Source organism: Acyrthosiphon pisum, chromosome X (genome assembly GCF_005508785.2).
Source record: "Acyrthosiphon pisum isolate AL4f chromosome X, pea_aphid_22Mar2018_4r6ur, whole genome shotgun sequence".
NCBI lineage: Eukaryota > Metazoa > Arthropoda > Insecta > Hemiptera > Aphididae > Acyrthosiphon > Acyrthosiphon pisum.
Window position 1 is genome coordinate 32124526 of NC_042493.1, and position 20761 is coordinate 32145286.

Here is a 20761-nt window from a genome sequence, read left to right on the forward strand (position 1 = left end):
CAGGGGGAGGGATAGGGAGGGGTTGAGAGAGAGAGATCAGTGCAAAATATCTACAATTACTATAATACATTTACAAGGTCTTAATATATGGAGACTCCCCCTGTCATTGAGTCTGGCACGTTATACAAAATATGGAATTATAATAGTATATTATATCGGTACTCAAATCTATTCCCAAATATTGTGTGACGTGATTTCCCTTTAACATACTTTTGATTGACATAATATTACACCTGCATATATATATTATCATATTACGACTAGCAAACGTTAAATCAGTTTCAAAAAAAATTTATAAACACGAGAAACCATTCGTGAGGGCTGAATACAATAATAATTAATAGTTAAAACGAAGATAATATACATAATAAAATAATATAGTTAAATACAAATACAAATTTTAATTGACCAAACGATTATATAAAATATGAGTAGTAAAAGTCTCAAATTATTTGGAAAAATCATACATTGGTGAATATAATATATATTTATATACATTACTACGTCATGCAGTTGCGCCTAACTTTTAACTGCTTTTTATTTACTTTTAACTTTTTATGGAATGAGAAAAATGAATCCTTTTAATCGCTTGCGCGTTGTCACTTCAACCCGTTAGTGTAAAATATACAATTATCATTATCATCAATTAGAATGCAAATAACGTAACTATTTAGCCAGTCGGTCTCCGAACTCTATCTCATTTAATGCACGAATTGCGTATACCACTTAGAGGAAAAAAAATCAACGTTTAACATTAGAGGAACAATATATTATTTTAATTTTTAATAATCAATAAATTAATACATTTTGTTCGGCGAATTAAGTGGACGCATATACGTTCGACGAAATGCTTACAACGCCGCGCCACGCGTCACCACCAAGCAGTATAAAATAAAATCATATTAACATATAGTAATACATACGGTCGAATGACAAAAATTTAAGTCTAATAGTAATTGACCGTACATAAACGCACCGACATGGTAACGGGACATTTTTTTAATCATCACACGTTCAAGAAACAAAAACAGAAAAATTACGTTTTTAAAACGGGGAACAAAATAATATTGGCGGCGCCTGCAGGCTTGCAACGACGAGAGGTGGTGGCCGCGTTGGTGGTAGTTGTCGTAGTGGTAGTGGTTGAGGGGGGGGGGGGGGTGACGAATATTATTACAATAAATTAATCATGTGTGTACATGTTGTACAAATTATTATAACATTACGTTAGGTATGTCTAATAGGTATGTTATTCTTTTTCGACACAATATATAATTTTTTTCAGCTTGGCAATCAAGAAAACTATATTAACTATTTAACGAAATGCAAAAAGGTTTGTTTTTATTAATACTCAGTATTTTTATAAGCCTTTTATATGAGGTACATCTATATAATATTTTCAATATTCTTTATGGAACAAAAATAATTATTATTATAATGTTATTTAAACAGCGATAAAAAAATCATAAACACACACACACACATACACAAAATAGATAGATTTTATTATTATACAAAACAAAACATGGTTACAAACGATTTTCTTCGAAAACGTATTACACAACCCAGTCTACTCAGCAGCTCTTATTACCTATATTCTTTTTTTTTTTTATTATTTTCTTTTTTTTCAAGTCCTTACAACATTCGACAGCCGTTTCAAGTAAGCACCCAGTACAAACTGCAAAAATTAATTGGGAAGGGGTGAGGGGAGAGGTTTCCATTATCTTTTTTTCCTTACAGTATAGGTGACATATAGATAGGTACAACATAATAATAATAGTATCATAATATTGTGCTATATGCACATACGTATATTATTATAGGTAGCGAAACGTGTCATCACAGATTGTGTCTCGAGAGGGAGACGAGACGCACACGATCCGATAATAATAATTCAACGTCCTATGCTCATATACAGCATACTTTCATAAGGACTTGTGAGATCACTGCAATCAATGGTCGTGGGGGGTGGGGTAGGGTTGGGAGGGGGGATTCGGTATCGTAAAAAATACAATATACTGAGTGCTTCGCGTATGAATTGCGATGTTATTTTTTTGTTTGCAAATAAAATCTTACCAACACATATACTTATATATGTATTGTTCATATAATAAAATATATTATATTGAATAAATATATATATAGGTACTTACCTAATAAATAAGATAAATCTAAATGTTTAAGCTTCTTATTTTTTTTTAAATTTTTTAAGTTTTTTTTTTCATTTCATTCTTAATCACTAAAATACACATCAAATAAGCATTTTTCCTTTTGAATCGGTGTGAATACGTTTTCTCTAAAATTAACTGGAAATAAAAGCGGGATACGACTGGTAAGGTGAATGTACGAACTGTACTGGAGATCCGTATGTGGGCGGCACGAACGTGATCACGTTCGACGGTTTGACCGGGGACGTGTAGCTGGTATACGAACCCACCATGCCGTCGGCCTGATGTATTTGCTGCTGTTGCTGTTGTTGTTGCTGTTGCTGCTGCTGTTGTTGCTGCTGCTGTTGCTGTTGCTGCTGTTGTTGTTGTTGTTGTTGCTGCTGCTGTTGTTGCTGGAGGTGCTGCTGTTGCTGCTGGTGCTGGAGATGGAGATGACTGTTGCGGCTGTTGTTGAACGGCGGCGAGGACGAGGACAACGATCCAGGGGACGTGGACACCGAAGACGAAGACGACGACGATGACGAAGGCCGGCCTGGCTGTGCGGCGATCATATCATGCGGTGTTGGCAGAGGGCCCTCGTACAGTACGCAAATGCTGCCGTCCTCCTCGCCGATGCGATATGACACCTCAGATGGGTCCACCCACAACGTGAGCTCGTCGGGCAAGTACGCGCGAATTAGGTGGCATGATAGGCCGCAAGCGTCCGCGGCACGGGCAATGATCGGGTCCATCTTGTCCTTGTTGATCCGGATGCACCGGTAAGCAGAACCACGGTTTGGTGACTCGGGAAACCAGAAGTCTTTGTACTGACGATTCATGACGGTTAATAGGGACAGCTGCAGCATCTCGATCTCGGGTTCCAGGAAGAACTTGTCGCCCTTGCTACGTACCAGCTTCGACCGGTGTCCCGCGCGCAACATCGAAATTATGAACTTGACGGCAGATTCCAGTTCCACCCTCATCGCGTAGCTTTGACGATATCGTCTATTCTATTTTTATGTATATACGATAATGTAATATATGATATGCGATCGCACAACCTGAAACACACAAACACCATAATTATTAATTATATGTAGCGATAGGTTTCGATCAATTTTTATTGGGGATATGCCGCGAGTTATCGAACTAGCTCGTCAGACCAACAAAAACCTCAAGACATTTCTAGTACGATTTAAGTTTGAATTCGAACACCTCGAACAATCTGAATAGTTCTAAATGATCGAAAGTCCTATACGACTAACGTATAGACGATAGCACAAACACAACAGTGATTGTTGTCCTATACGACGGACGACAGAAAATTATTTATTTATTTCAAATAGGCTAAGGTGATAAATTCATTAAACGGGTAAAAAAGTTCAATTAAGATTTAATGTCGAACTCTAAAATGTTTGAAAGTATTTAACATAAATAACAAAAAAATCTAATTCGATTTAAAAATGTTTACGTTTTACGCGTAAGAGTAAATAAAGTAATAAAGTAGTTAGGTATTAAATTATTGTATTATTGCATATAAATGCATAACAGCTTCGTAATACAGGAAATCACGAAACAAACCCCAGTCCCCACAGCAATTTTAAAGTGAGACAGGTGGGCTTAAAGTTTGTTATAGTTATATATTTCCATGTATTCACATATACCTATTTGCTGTTATGTTGCATAAATAGTGAACAATATAAAAGTTCAATTCATTTCGAATCAATTTCCTTAAAAAACTTTTAAATGTGCAAAATTAAATTTCGAAAGGCATTTGTATACTATACTGTCTATAATAACTTCAAGGCACATTATTAAATACAATATGAATCTACTATCATCGTTATTTCCTATATACAGTAGAACTCCGATTATCCAAACGCCAATCAAACGGACGTCAAATTAACCGGACGAAAAAAAAAGGTCGTCTTTTAAGAGGACGCCACTCCCGCATGTGTTTTCTCCGTCTGACAAAAGCGTAACATACCAAATTTACGCTCAGAAATTCAAGTTTTATGCCGTTAGCTTAAAAATTAAAGCAAATCGACCTATTATGAAATTTGACGCTAAGAACATTGTAGACAAATATTAACCTATACTCTCATCTTAACCCTAATATATGCGAGTTCCACATGGATCACACTTGTAGTGAATTAATTTCATGACGTTTGATCTTACAAAAACCTCACGTTTCCATCCGTTGATTATAAAAAGAAGATCATAATATTATATAGCGTTATATATGCAGTGTAGACGTGTAGTTTATAGGTTAGTCTGTGACTCGTGATCGAGCTTAATCCCTGCACAAATACCTCGAAATTCTATGATATTTTAGAGACGTCAGGCTCACATAAGACAATAGGAAAAAATCCGACGGATAAACAGACGCTGGCACGACATAGATTTGTCTCGGTATTATTTTTATATAACAAATTATAATTAATGTAGGCGGTATACGCGTGCAGGCTTATATGCAAACAATAACTACACGTCATAATAATATTTTCATTAGTTATTATAATGACAGAGACATGCGCGTACAATCACATTATTGTTATATTTATATATTTTTATCATATAATATATTATGGTGTGCATCTCGATTATGCAGTTGTACACGGGCGTTGTATCACGGTTGCAATTATACAATCGTGTACGCAATGTACTTGAGTTTTATAACAGGCGACTGCCCGCACGGAAGTATTTCTTTCGGATCTCGAGTTGATCGAGAAATTCACAGATTTTACGTTGAAATTATGTGCCGTTTTTTTTATATAATTACAGTAATTTTTACGTAAAACTCTTCCGTTTTTTATTATTTGATGGGAGTTTGGGAGGGACACGTAGTGAATCGACATTTTAAGTTTGATTATGCAACACACCTATCCAAACTGGAAGTCAAACTCCCAAGAGTAGTGGTGCAGTTAACTGAATCTTGCTCCAAGGCCCAAGCGCTCGGAAGTAGGAATAATATTTTTGAAGTAAAACGGTTTATCATTTCGTGTACAAAGATGTAAGTAGGTATAGTAGGTAGTAAGTCTTTATTATACCTAATATTTTTTTCTTGTTGTACGAGAAAATTCAAAAATTAAGTAATTTTTTCAACCTTTTTTCACAATAAATTATTAAGCAGATCATTTTTTTTTTAACATGTGGATGTATGTAGATATATATATCTAAATTTGAACTAGTTTAGTTTCTGAGTTATTTTATAAGGATGCCACACCCGCTTTGTTATTTCTATTACAAGCGCGTAACAACAAATTTGCGTTCAAGTCTAGTTAATTTCAATCGTAAAATTTTCATTAAATTATCAAATGTTAGTTGTTTTCAATATTTTAATTTATAAACTTAATTATATAGGTACGTGTGTAATACATTACATAATAATATATAGGTACCTGCCTAATATTATATTATATATTATAATTATTATTAATTCATAAATATACCTATAACGTGACTAAGCATAGTAATATATGTATGCGTAAAAACAAATTATCAGTATAATTGATCTCCAATATATACTCATATCACGGAAAGCTTATAAAACTGATCAGTGATCGCATCACTAGCTGGTTACGTACGAGTATATAACATGCGTAGTGTAGGAGTCAATCATTCTAATTTGCAGGACTTTTGTGAATTGTTGGCTAATCACCGCTCACTTCTAAACAAAATCTTTTCCCTACAGTTAGTAGTTCTGATTTTCAGGTAGAGTTCTTTAGCAACACTCAGTCTTCAAATGTACATTATATATTTTAAAGTGCGTGCCTACCTATATCTTTGTCATAATAAATCATTATTTTTATGTCTAAACTTATTTCGTTAACTTTTATTGTACATCCATCTTCCAAACGTGATGAGACGTTCTATACGTCGTAAAATAATGGTAACGCGTAAAGAAAGATTACTGCATTCGCTAAACTCGTTTCATAATTAAAATATCGAAAAACACTTCCAATAGGACTCAGACGACGTTATTAGGTAGGGAACTTTAAGTTTGATAATATAGGTGAATTTACTCTAATATTAAAATTAAGTAGGTCTTAGCGAAACTAAACGTGAACTGTAGGTATAGTAAGTTGTACACTTTAAGACAGACAACAAATGCGGGTGTGGCGTCCTCTTAAACTATATAATATGTACATAAACCTTATTTACTAAGGATAATAGTCCACGATAAAAGGTTTAGAAGGTATTATTACTATATGAGGGCTTAAGGGCTACAATAATTTTAAAAAATATATAAAATAATATAAAATATCTACCTATTAACATTTTATAGTAATATACTTAACTTATTAGTACAATAAAGTATAAGAATTTGAATAATTAAAATTCTACTAGTTATGTTTAATAATTATGCATTTGACGTTTCAATTAAATCATTCACTTAATAATTTTCAGTAAAAAAGGCAGTTCTAATTTATTTTTAATTTGTTTTATCGACACTGCAGAACACTCCTCAAATTGTACGGGAAATCGAAGTAGGTATTTGACAATACTTTGATAATCAGAATTTATATAAATGCATTATTAAAAAATAAAAGGGAGTGAGCATGATTTGTATCATCATACAGCGGTGGCATAGCCAGAGAGTGCCAGGGGCTGTAACCCCCTCCCCCCGAAATTTTAAGAAAATTAAAATTTTTTCTATGAAAGTTACTGCAAACACAAATTTGTATAGCTGTACAGGAACCAAAATCTAAAATAAAACATCGATGTCAGTATGCTCAACTTATTGGAGATCTTAGTTAAGCCACCCTGCGCAGTGTAAACTCATTATACCCCCCACCCAAAAAAAAAAAATTCCTGAATACGCAACTGTCATACAGGTGACAGGTATATTATGTATTTTAACAACGCATGACTCGTTGTGACGCCACTAAAAATAATATAATAATTAATTAAATAGCTAAAATCTAAACGATATTATATTATGGGCATAAGATGGATTAGGTATATGAAACCGGCAAAACCACACGCACACGCTGTCTGATTACAAAATGTTTCAAACTTCAATAATTAATGCAACACAGTGGTCGGATGACATAATAAACGCAGTAATTTATTATGTACCAATACTACTATATACATACATAAATTATACGGACTACTATCACTTAATTCTAACTTCAGCTACGATCATTTTCGACCAGAGAAAAAGTATTCAAATTTAGCAAATTTATCCAACACAACTGGCCTGACTATCTACGACCAATTTTAATTTCATACCACTTCGAAAAATGGATATATATTATTAATCTCAGAAATAAAGTCAAAAATACAATTATTATACTATAATACAAAAAGTACTATATCATTAATCCATACTTGGTGTATTTTACTCTAGAATTAAGATTAAAATGTAATATTGTTTTTTGAAATAATAAAAGTTTTATTATTGTTCTGTGAATTAAACGCACAATAATTAACTATCACCTACTCAGAATTAATTGTAATTATAGTACGCACTTATGTCTTATCGTACACAGCTACATTTTTACAACATGCGAAGACGTTCAATTGCTTATGGTAAATTAAAGTATATGGTTACTACACTACTATCAAATAAAAATAAATTATCTAGTCAAAGATTGGTAGACAGAAATAAATGTAGCTACAACAGGAACAAACTTGTATTACTATTATGCAGGTTTAACTGCCATATAAATATATTATCGAAATAAAGAGTTAATTTAATCAACTGATGGAATATAATTAGTAAACAAGTCAAATACGGCATGCCTAATTAGTTTTCAAGAAAAGGTTGTACAGTTGATAACAACTTTAAAGTTTTGTCATTACTTTTGTCTTCCAAACCTAACCTAATCATAATAGGTCATAGAATAACTTCAAAAAGTAAATCAAACTAAAAACTGAATTATAATTTTAAACATAAAATTAAAAATCTAATTATACTTGATACTGATCAAGTTTTTTTAAATATTAACTGTCAAAACACAACATAATAACAAATCTGTAACACCAAAGATTACTTAGTGTTTCCATTTTCCATTCCGTCAAAAAAATGGCAATGCTCTATAACCGACAAACAACATGTATAAAACTAGGAACAGGAGTACAGGACTTCATAGAACATTATTTATAAATAGGTACCTAGTAAATAGAGACCAACATATATTATTACATTATTTACAAATTCCAATTACCAATGTTATTAGTATATTACGATGTTTGTATGACTAAAATTGGTTACTATTTTTTTTGTCAGTAAACAAAATTACTTTAGAGGATAAGACCGTAAATACCCGCATGTAATTTTTTCCGTCGGGGTCGTACCAACGTATAATATACCAAAATGTACATTTAGCAGATTCAATTTTTTGGTGGTTAGCTTAATAAATATTATAGTAAATTAATCTATTATTAAACTTAAAGGTAAGAGCTTTATCTGTGTTCTCCTTGTAGATTTTTACAATTTGTACATTTTTAAGTGAGTTATTTGTCTATAAAATATTAATATTTAAAAATACTGATGGTTCAAATAGAAATTAAAATATTGTAAACAACCAACGACAGAACACAGATAATGTTTTTACATTTAAGTTTAATGATATAGGTAAATTCACTCTTATTTAACAACACAATACTTGAACTGACGTACATTTTGGTATATTATTATTTATTATGCTTTACATTATCTTAAGAGGACGTTATGTCGTTGTACCCGCATGTGTTGTTTCCGTCATATAAACGCACAGCATGGCAAATTTTATGTTTAGAATAAAACATTATTTTAAGTTCTGATAGGATAGGTTTTAATATAAGAGTAAATTAATCTACCTATTATCAAAATAATTTTTTGATATTTTAATTTTAAAGCAAGTTATGAGCATTTTATAACTGTACATTTTGGGAAAAATTTAAAAAGCTCATAACTTGTTCCAAAATTAAACTATCAAAAATCCTCAGTGGGGTTCTGGATAATATTAATTTAAGTTTTTTTTTCTGTTCAATTCACTATAACTTTAAAAATGACAAAGTAAAATGGATTAGGTACTTATTCTGAATGTAAATTCGATTATAAAGTGAGTTTGTAAGACGGAGACAGCAAATAACATCCTTTCAATACCAAGAACTAACAATGTTGTACATTAATAGAAACCTAAATAAAAACTAATAAACAATTCGACAATTTCAAACGCTTATTAATAGATTAAAATTAATATGAATATTTTGAAAACGTAATAGTGTATGAAGGTATATAAAATTAGTACCGTAGGTTGTATAAGTAATGGCAGAAAGTTTCATGTCTCAAAAGATTAATAGGTACTTTTCGAATTACAGCGAAATAACTAAAATCGTTTGGTTAAAAATATATAATTTCATTCAAATATTGAATTTTGTCCAAACTCCAAACGCCCATAAAACATAATAGTGACTAGAACATTTCAAATTTCAATAAATAGCTAAAAAAATGAATATTATTATTTTTAAGTAAGTTATGATTATATTAAAACGTACAAAAAATGTACAATTTAAAAATTGTCATAAATTGCTTCTTAATAAAAAAATCGATAAAAGCCTTAGAGATGCACTAGATAATTATTTTACCTTTAAATTTTATAAGAGGTTAATTCACTCGAATTTTAGGAATTATAGAATAAAAGGTATCATTGGGAACGTAAAATTTGCCATGTTGTACGTTTGTAAGACGAAAGCTACAAATGCCCGTGTGGCATCCCCTTATAAGCAACAATTAATTTGTATAACAATATTTTCAGTACCTATACAATATAGAGTATTTTTAACGGACTTACAAATTTTTCTCAGATTTTAATGAGCTTGAGCCCGGCAACTTAGGCCGTTAGCTGTTTTATTTGTTTGTAGACTGTTAGTAGGGAGAGGAACGGTTGAAAACACGTTTTGTATGTGTGGCAAGGATACGTTGCTAAAAATCCCGGGTGGTCACCCATCCGGGAACTGTCAACGCCGGCCGTTACTACGTACACTCAGTGCGTTTCCGCAGTTGAGTGCACGCACTGCGCCACACCATAGTATAGTCACAGAATAGTTGTAATTAAATGCAATACAAATATATATAGGTAATATATAGGGTTCGGATTTGAAGGCAAATGCCTTTCTCTTATTAATCATAATAGAAAAATAATTTTTATACAAAAATGTGTTTCATTTAATTTCTTAGACGATGGACGTATTTTTTTTTTGCCTTTTTTTGCCTTTTGTACTTATAAATGCCTTTTTTGTGTTTAATTTTCAGTTGATTTCATAATTTTATACACAGCTTGCGTATTATCGCTACAAATGAGTTTTATTTATCTAGCAATCTTAATTTAGATAATCATTTAAATACGCCCCGATAACTTCGGTGGACGTAGAAAGATTTTTTTCGATGTATAAATTATAAAAATATTTTGAGCCCAAATCGTAACCGTTTTTCTGAAGACAGCTTATCAAAATACATGGTAGCCAATTTTTTTTTTAATACCAACTAGTTTATTTTGCATTAAATTAACTGGTATAACTCAAGTAAGTTAATTTTTAAAATCTAATTCTTAGGACAAACCTGGTTAAAGAAAAATGTAATCTATTTATACAAAAATAGTATAAACTTAATGTAGTTTAGTATTCATGCTCATTTTCAATTTGTATTTTTCTCAAAATGTCTGCATTTGAAAGTGTTTAAAAAATATTCACTATTTTATTTTGTAGTATATTTATGAATTGCCTTTTTATATAAATTAAATGCCTTTTTTTACATTTTAAATGCTTTTTTTATTGATTATATTGCCTTCAAATCCGAACCCTACAGTAATATACAATAATAACAATTTTAGTAATTGTATAATTTAATACCTACTATAAATAATGTACCAATCTAGTCAGTTTTAAGTGCAATAAAATCGAGAATAAAATCATAATACTCGAAATAAGTTTATAAAAATAAATAGTAGATAATGAACATAGTATTTTAATCTGATATCAATACGGCCACCAAATGACAGTATTGCACTAATTAATATTTCTAATTTCACTTTTTGATTATTTAGAAATGTAATTATAAATTTAATTACTTAATAAAAATAATACAAGTCTTGTAATGATAATAATTAAAAACCTCGATAGGCGTCCGTTTTGCGTCCTGCGACACGCATCTCCCACATAACGGCATAGGTGGAAGGGGAAAAAAGTGCGTAGAACTGTAGAATTCTTTTGGAGCGGAGTATAGACAAATAATGAAGATTTATATAATTTTCTGAAATTACTTTTTATTCATTAAAAATAACTTTACAAAAAGAAGTTAACCATAACTTACATAGCACCCATTTATTTGTAGTTTATTGTTTTTTACTAAATGCACAAACTTGACCATTTATTCTAATCATTACAAATTACACTATTTTTAAGTACCCAATTTAATGATTTTTAAATGTACCTCGAGATGTACCTACACATATTGTATGGTATAAGTACCACTAATAACCTGACACATACATCAACATATTAAAAAACCAACCGTGAATTATAAGATATGAAAATGAAATTTTATACTAATTCTATTTCTTTTCAATAAGCTAAAAGCTTTTTGTTGCAAAAGTTGACAATTATAAACTTCACTCTGAAATTACTTGATTAATTTTACATAAATATAATATAATGACTCATATATATAGATATATTATGTATTCATAAGATTCATAAGATTAGGAGTATAATAACAATAGAAAAAGTAAACTCAAAACTAAATAAAAAGTAAGAAATTAAAATAAGGTATGCACCAGAGTAAAAACTAAAACTGATAGGTAGTCATCAAAAATAAGTAACAAGATGAAATATTATGATGAAATCTATTAAATATAATATGATTACTTACATACTATTGTAAGCATTTTATACAAAGTACCTAATCTGTAAACTTTTAAATTTTAATTAATCATATTACTTTAAAAAATAAATTTAAGGCCTAAAATAATTATACATAATAAACAACGGTAAACAAGGTACTAAATCATAGGTCAGTAGGCTTTTTAATGTATATCTATGTAAGCCTAAAATATCATAAAAATTTAAAAATTGCTAAATAAGCATAAAAATTAAAATTAAAAACATAATACCTAACCTTTAGATTCTTCATATAATATAATGGGAAATTCTATATTTATAAAAATTAATTCATACATACCTATATGTACCAGATCAAAGTCTATCTAAGACACTTGTGGCCTAAGGCTTCCTTTTAAGCTTTAAATAGCCTTTTTTAGTTATGATTCAGTTGTTTTTATTAATTGCTTATTACATAGGTAATATTTTTTTAAGCCAAAATTATAGGTTCTTACTATGATTAATCATTATAATTATACACAACACCCACACGCAGTACACATTTGTTTATACAAATTAATTAATTTAACTTGAAAGGTATGTTCTACAATAATTATATAATTGTGACTTATGAGTGTATGACTGATAACATGATTGAACATAAAATTGATCAAACTAGTATTAGAAATATTAAATTATTTATAAAATATTTTTTCTTATTTATTTTCTTAATTTATTAAATTGAAGAATCTGTATTAAGTTAAACAAATATGTTGTATAGGTACTACTATTGTTTTATGATTCAAATTATCATTTGTAAAATATAAAAATCTTATATATTTTATAAACTACCTACCTATTTAAAACATAAATTATGCAGACATTTAGAATTTATAATTAGTTTAACTTAAAGGCTATATCACAAACAGGGAGATATTTATAAGGAACAAGAATTCCAAAAAATGTTTTTTTATTAATTGCACATTAACAAAATGAAAATATTTACAAGGAATTTAAAAGTAAATTACCTTGACTGATCTATTCAATATTCTATACATGTCCTATGTTGACATCATTGTTGCAGACAATGTGAGTAGGTATGTATTTTATACTTAGTTAACATAGGTAAATCTAGATTTTAATTTTATAATCATATATTCATAGATTCAATGATTGTTGTTTAGTGAAAATGGTTTTATATGCTTGTCAGTAAAACTTATTTTTTTATTGGTTATTTTAATTAAACTTAAATTATATAAATTATAATCTATTATTTAAAAAAAGAAAATGTTTTTAAAAAAATAGGTTGGTTAGGTTAGTTAATCGTTGGTTTAGATAGTAACTTGAACTATTGTCGTTATGATGGACAACTTGAAAGTAATCAATGCTTCTCAAACATTTAATTTATAGAGAATTTTTTTTTTATTATTAGTTTTGAAGTATTGGCACCATCTATGGCTATTAGCATTTTGTGAAGTTATGAGGAAGACACTTGACCACAGCACACATTTGCGATTGCGGCCAACCACCATACCAGGCCCAAATAAAAAAATTTTTATGGCCCCAAGGGTTATAAATTTTTTTTTTCCATTAAAATACTAGGCAATTTTTTTTTTAACTATAAGCTATACTTTATTCATTCTTACCTGCTATTTAAAAAAAAAAAACTATTCAATATAAGAAATAATACATATAGTTTAAGTTAGCAATCCCGTTATATACTGACAAATGACAATGTACTTAAATAACAGTTATACATGTTATTAAATTAATGAATATTTTTACAAAACTTAATTGGTACAAAATATATCAATCCTATACAATATATTTTAATAGACCCTAACTGTTAGGCACCTATTGATTATCTATAATAATATATTTTATGTAGATACCAAAATTACATTACATGAAAGTTATAGGTTAATTATAAATTAATTGTTATGATTTTATACTGATGTCATCATTTTAGAATATAATATTGAACAAAACATGGTCTACTATATAAGGTAAGATAATGTTATGAAGTCAATATACAGAGTTTTAAAAATTAAATACGTGCCTACAACCTACAGTAATGATTAATGACAACCTACTTTTATAAAGGAAATATTATACAAAAGTTTTCCACAGAACACATACTTCCCATAGCTAAATAACATAGGTTTACTTTATGAACATTTTATAATTCAATCATTAAGTAGGTACAGTGGTAAAATTTAATAAATACCTACTGTTACTATAACGTATAATCATTTTAAAACCAAATGAGAACTAGAATATTATGCCATTATCAAAATTGAAATTACAAACCTATTGTTCTTATAATAATATATGACATTATAAGACTTATATAGTATTCAATCATGCTTTATGAGCTCAATCAAGAGCTTAGAAAGTGTATAATTTATAATTTATAACAATTATTATAGATTATTTTTAAATAACATGCAACTATACAAGTAATATATAAAACTCTAAGCTTAAAAAATGTAATAAAAATATATTATATATTTATGTATAAATATAATATATATTGTGCATTTATCAGTTATCAGTGTTCATAAATATGTAATAAATTGAACGTGTTACTGCAACAATATTTCACTGAAGTGTTTGTAACAAATAAGATAATTTTGTTAGAATTTCTTTCAAGTAACAAAATATTTTGTTGTACACTTTGTATAAGTTATTTCTATAGACTAAAAGAGAAAATTTAAAAAAATTAATTATTGAAAATTAATATTACTAATAATTATACTTGTGTAAATTTTTTTAAATTTTTAACTCTTCATATCTATAAACAACATAATATTATATTCAGTATAATTTAAATTTTTCTCAAAATACACAGTATATATTCTCTGAATAGTCTCAGACAAGTATAGTTTAGTATAGTATATTATTTTAATATTATGCATAATAAATAATACTAATATAAATTTGTATAGAATTTCTTTTTGTTTATTATTGTCATTTTTTTTTTAGTATTTTCAAGAATTTAGTTATTTACAGTTACACAAAGGCTATTTTATATTATACCTAGTATATTTAAGTACCTATAAATATATTATAAGTATATTTTTAGTACAATTAATAACATAAGATTATTTTTCCAATGGGTGCTAATAAAAAATAAAATTATAAATTGAAGTACCTAGTTAAACAGGATTCTTAATTAAAAATATAACGCGCGTTCTGACAATGTTCGGTAAAGTGTTGGTTAACGCTAACAGACTGATAACAAATTTTATTACCGAAAGAATTCGGCTGGTTAAGTGTCGGTTAACTTTAACCAGAAATTTTAAGAACAGCCCTAAGAGTAAGTCATGAAACAGTAAATGGTTAATTTTTAAGTATTTAATGTTAATCTTTAATGATATTCATAGAAATACCTATGCCATTATAATTCAATATTTTACCCAAAATTGGTTATATATTTTTTTTTTTTTAAATAAATACTCTTTAAAGTCTAATTGAAATAAATATCTATTAATAGTAATACCCATTATAGGTAAGCAATTTCAATAAAAAAAAAATTGTTCAAATAGCCTAAATCAGTAAGGATACCATTACTATTTTTATAAGTTGGTAAGAAGATAAATAAGACAATTGAAAAATAGGTATTCAAGAACAGTTTTGTTTTTGGTTTTAGTTAAGTGATCTTATTTGAAAAGTGATAAACTTGGTTAATTTTATCTCTAAGTAACAAACAATGTAACCTAATAACCGAGCTAATAACTTTTTAAATATAACTTACCCAACACTTGTACTTGTGTACCACAGAATAGATTAAATTTAATCTATTCTGTGCTTGTACAACATGAAACTTGATTCATTAATATAAACAAACAGATACAGTAGTGTTTAATGACTTATCTATGAAAGTAAATCAAAAGAATTTAAAATTATGTAATCAATAATTGTAATATTATATACATTGTAATCTACCATCTACATTTATTTTTAAAAAGAATCAATATAGTCAACTTATTAGTTATCAGTTATCATGCTTAAAAACATTGTTTTAGTTGCATTTGAATGGTTAAATTGTAAATCAATAGGTAGCAAATACAAGGCAAATACAGTTGATTTGAGAGTACCTATTACTATACTACACTTGAGTTTTTTTTTTTTTTTGACATGGATAATATTAGGAATTCGGGTAGTAGATACTCGGTCAATATAATATATTTTTTTAATTATTAGACACTTAAAGGTAAAATTATTAGATTAATATATCACTTAATAAGGTAAAATACAAAGCATATGTAAATAAGAAAATACTCAATCGAGTACTAAGTACTCAGATAAATCACAATTATTTTTCTTTAATATTAATACCAAAACTAATTAATACTATCTAAGTCTTTGAATTTTTTTAGACAATACCACATACTTATAATTAATGACTAAAATTAGGTACCAATGTAATATTCACAAATATTTGTTTTATTCAAGCCTGAATTGGTCTGACAAATAACTGAGAAAATTCAAAATTTCAATGTGCTGCATATTTTTTTTAATTACAGCTACAACTCTTTTATGATGAGTAGGTATACCTTACATGTATAATTAATATTAATTTAACAAGATTTAACTAAGCTTGAACAATAAATAAGACTTAATCTCTCACTTAATCATTTAAAAATTATTAAAATTGCAAGAAATAGGTTCATGAATAATTGTGAATAATATAATTTATGATTGTAACTACCAAGAAAATGCATTTAAATAAAATACAATAATTATCAATTAAGGACATCGATCTTTTTTAATATTTATTTTTTTATGTACCTACTTATATTATTTATAGTTTATTCTGCAGAGAACTAAAAGTAAATAAAAAGTTAATGTGAAAATGAAAAAAATAATACATAATATGTTGATGGAAGGAGTCTCCCTGTTACACATTGATTACACTAAGTGTCTAAGTACTAACATGTACCTACTAACTATATTGAATACCTAATTGTTTAGTGGTACTAATATGTATAATATAATCCATATTGAATATTATTTTAGTCATTTAAAAGATCGCGACATCAATCGCGTCTTAGAGGAATTACCGGAATTCAGGAAGATAATTTTGTAATAATATGGTTGGGTTGGTGTACCTATTAATTCATATTTATTGCGAAATCTTTCAAAGAAAATCATTGTTTTATTATGTACGAGCATTTTTCTTACATATTTAAGGGTTGTATGGTTAGAAATGTAAGGAGGGACATTAATTGTTAATTTTCTGAGCAATGACTAATAATTGGAAAGGTTTTAATTTTATTTACGTTAAATTCTTATGCACTTCCTCCAAGCTGCAGCCCCGAAGTCCATATGGATTTTAAGAGAATCTTGTAAATTAGGTAGTAGTTTCAATTGAGGTGAAATTAGTACCTATTTGATTTATAGGTATCAATACGATTCGAAAATATTGACTAAATAATGAAATCTTAAGTAATCTATATAACAATCAAAGTGATATTTTTCGAGGCTTTTCGACGATTTTACAGCGTACGTTATTAAGATTCAGAGGACCACACGTCCAAGCGTCATAACGACAAAACAAATATTGTTTGTAAAACTATAATGGTAGATAAGTATTATAAGTACTAGATAGACACATTAGATGAACTGATTGCTCTATCTAATCGAAATCGTTCGATAATACATAATGAAAAACCGATTCCGTTAAATATAATAATATTATAGGTACTGTAATATCTAATAGTAAATTATCATTGGACTAATAACATCTGATATAGGCATTAAAGTCTAGGATAAAACACCAGCATTGTTCCAATTAGAACTGGTTTAAGTATTTGATGTCACTAATCGAGTACACTGCACACGGGGCATCGGTTCGACTGAAAGTTTATTAACAATAATAATACCTGCTAATAGTTATAATAATTCGTAGATATTATTTTATTATCTATATGTGCGATAAACACAGTAATGCAATACATATATAATATGATATAATATATAATATTCAGACAATAATAACAGGTATAGTTAGTAACGATATCGGGCAAAGTGCGGCGGGAGAGCGAAAAATTTAATTTAAAAAAAATTCCCCATCACTTGGGCCTGAGAGTCATATATAGTATTCCAAGTGTTTAAGAGAACGTTTTATAATCTTCGAAAAGGTTCGGCAGTCGATCCCATCGCTCTTTGCTCGCGCACAGTTTTGGTGGGCACCACAAGCGGGTGTGTAAGAATACGATTTGGAAAACGTGGCTTTTTTTTAAGATATAACGACTACGATGACGACGACAACGCCGATGATAAAAATATAGCCACACGGCGCGAGTGCGATGTCGGTGGGGAAAATTAAACTTCGACAAGAGATTTCCTGTTTTTGGTCGATCGGAATAAATTAGCGCACGCGGCTGACTTACCCTTGAAACCGGCTCCGATTAATGCTGACGAATAATAGACAATAGACGCGGCAGTGGCGTACGTGATGCGAGAAAAACACCTATGGGCCATGGTAAATATTATATTATTATAATAATATAATAATGGACATATTATTATTATTGTTATGGTATGTCATATTATAGGCAGGTCACCCGTCGCGTATCGTAACATATTATTACGTTATAATATATCATAATATTATAGGTAAAAAGCAAACGTATGCTAACTAAATAATATAATATTATTATACTTGTATCGAATGGCTTCAGGACTCAGGTAAGTATTATAGCTACATGACGGCGATTTATTACTATACATTATTTGAATTGTAAACTGCAGTTACGCCATTACATATAATACGACAAACTATATAGATACGCAAGACTACTATGCTCAGTTAGGTAGGTAGGTTGAAGGTAGGACGCCTGTTGAATATAAAAAAAATCGTAGTCGGCGGCTGTAGAATATGCTGGTCATAACCCAGAAATAAAATCACTCGGCACAATAAAATAACACAAAATATCGTTAAAACAGTAATAATTATTATTATTATTGTTATAATAGGTACAGACCTAGCTCTATTATTCGATTTTTTTTTTACCACAGGTACCTTAACTAGGTAGGTACGATATTATTATTATATTATACTTTCTCTCGTTCCTCGTGGCGGAAGACCGCGGCGGCGACGTCGTCGTTACCAAGAGGGAGCGAGCAGCGAGGCGGCGCGGGCCGAGAGAGCGTCGAGTACGAGGGACTTTCGAAAAGACGAAAAAAAACGTTATAGGTAACGTTATAATCTGAAGAGACTGGAAAATCGCTGGAGTCGATTGACACAACGATGTCATCGCAATAATAGTGTTACACGGTCGTATAAGAAATTATATTTATAAACATAGATATCTAGGTATAGCCAAGTATACCGGCTGCGTTACACGCATGTAAAATTATATTATAGTGAGTAAATAGTACTTACAGTGGTACAGCGAAGATCGGTCGACACTCTGCGTGGCCGGTCTTGCGTGGTGACGTGACGTTGGGTCCGTTGCAGGTCTTCTACCGCGGAGGGCAAAAGGATTTTAACGTGTTTTCAGAAAAATTTTGGGGGGGAGGATTGACGGCACTGCAACAGCAGAGTGTTGCGGCGTACGACCGGCGACGGAAAGAGACTCGGCACGGATTTCGGCTGTTCTCTCTAGGTTCGCGCGACGGCGGTGCCGGAGAGGGAGATGACGACGACACGGACGACGGACAGCGAGTGACAGAGCGCGTGCCGAACGATGGGGGTGACAGTCGCCGAGTGTTTGTGGGTTGTAGGGGGGGCTGGTCGAGAGCGGGGAGAGTGACAGGCGGTCTGACGGACTGACGGTGGTGAGAGGGCTGCCGGCGGCAGACTGCGTGTTCGCTGTTGTGCGGTCGGCGTAGAACTGAATGCGAACGCTACGATGCAACCACTGCGGCGCGTACGCAGTCGGCGGGTCACCCGCACGCTCACGCACAAGCGCCCGACCGCCGTCACGCACACGCACGCTCACACCCGACAAACAACAAATGCGTCGACTACGACGACGATGGTTGTACAGTATAACAGTGTATATATATATATATTATTATTATAGTAGGTAGGTAGTGGTTGTTGTAGTAGAACTGTAGAAGTAGTAACCATGTAGTAGTAACTTGTTTCGTCCGTCGTGTTTTTGGTATAAATTTTTTTCGTCGGTCGTGGACCGTGCAGGTAACCGCAGGCGTCATCAAGCCGGGTCACATCATTATAGTCGCGTCGACCACACCAGACCGGACCGGAGAGACCATCTGATGCTGGTCCGGCTGCGACACGGCAACTCCGCAAAACCCGTGGCGGGGGATATCGTCTTTTACGTCCGTGTACTCTAATAAAATAATCTACCTAATAATATTATATTCACAGACTTATTTTATATACTTCTGTAGTTCTGTACTTTTATACTTAAATACTTCTATAAGCTTCTATACTTTCAATTCTACTCCTCTATTATAATAGTCCCATGGTGTCATAGAAATCCATGACGATAATATTTTCAATGTTTTAACAGAGATCCTCTCCACGATTTAGACACACAGCGACACTCGCTGTTGTCTATACAATATTATTCGTTATTGTTATATAACGTCGTCATCTTCGTCTCGTCGATGACGTCTGCCTACCTGTTGAGTTAATCATAACAACCTACGTTGTTATGATTACTGTTATTATTATCATCGTTGTGGTCTTCGCCAACGTCGCAAAGTGTGCGTCGTAATTAATATTATAGGAGTACCTACTGTAATAGTACTATTGGAGCAACGATAGCAATCGACGAGTTTTAACTACGACTATATTATTATTATCGTTAATGTAAAACCGTAAACTG

The 20761-nt window shown here is 30.5% G+C and overlaps 1 protein-coding gene across 1 annotated transcript; it reads right to left on the reverse strand.

The window, feature by feature from the left end:
- Window positions 1-524: 524 nt before the first annotated feature.
- LOC100573844 (protein BTG2) lies at window positions 525-19826 on the reverse strand. Its single transcript, XM_003246610.4, has 2 exons — window positions 19348-19826; window positions 525-3205 (listed from the first exon to the last, which is right to left on the reverse strand). Exon 2 carries the CDS (start codon window positions 3125-3127, stop codon window positions 2300-2302), a length of 828 nt encoding a protein of 275 aa, XP_003246658.1. The 5' UTR covers window positions 3128-3205; window positions 19348-19826; the 3' UTR covers window positions 525-2299.
- Window positions 19827-20761: the final 935 nt, after the last annotated feature.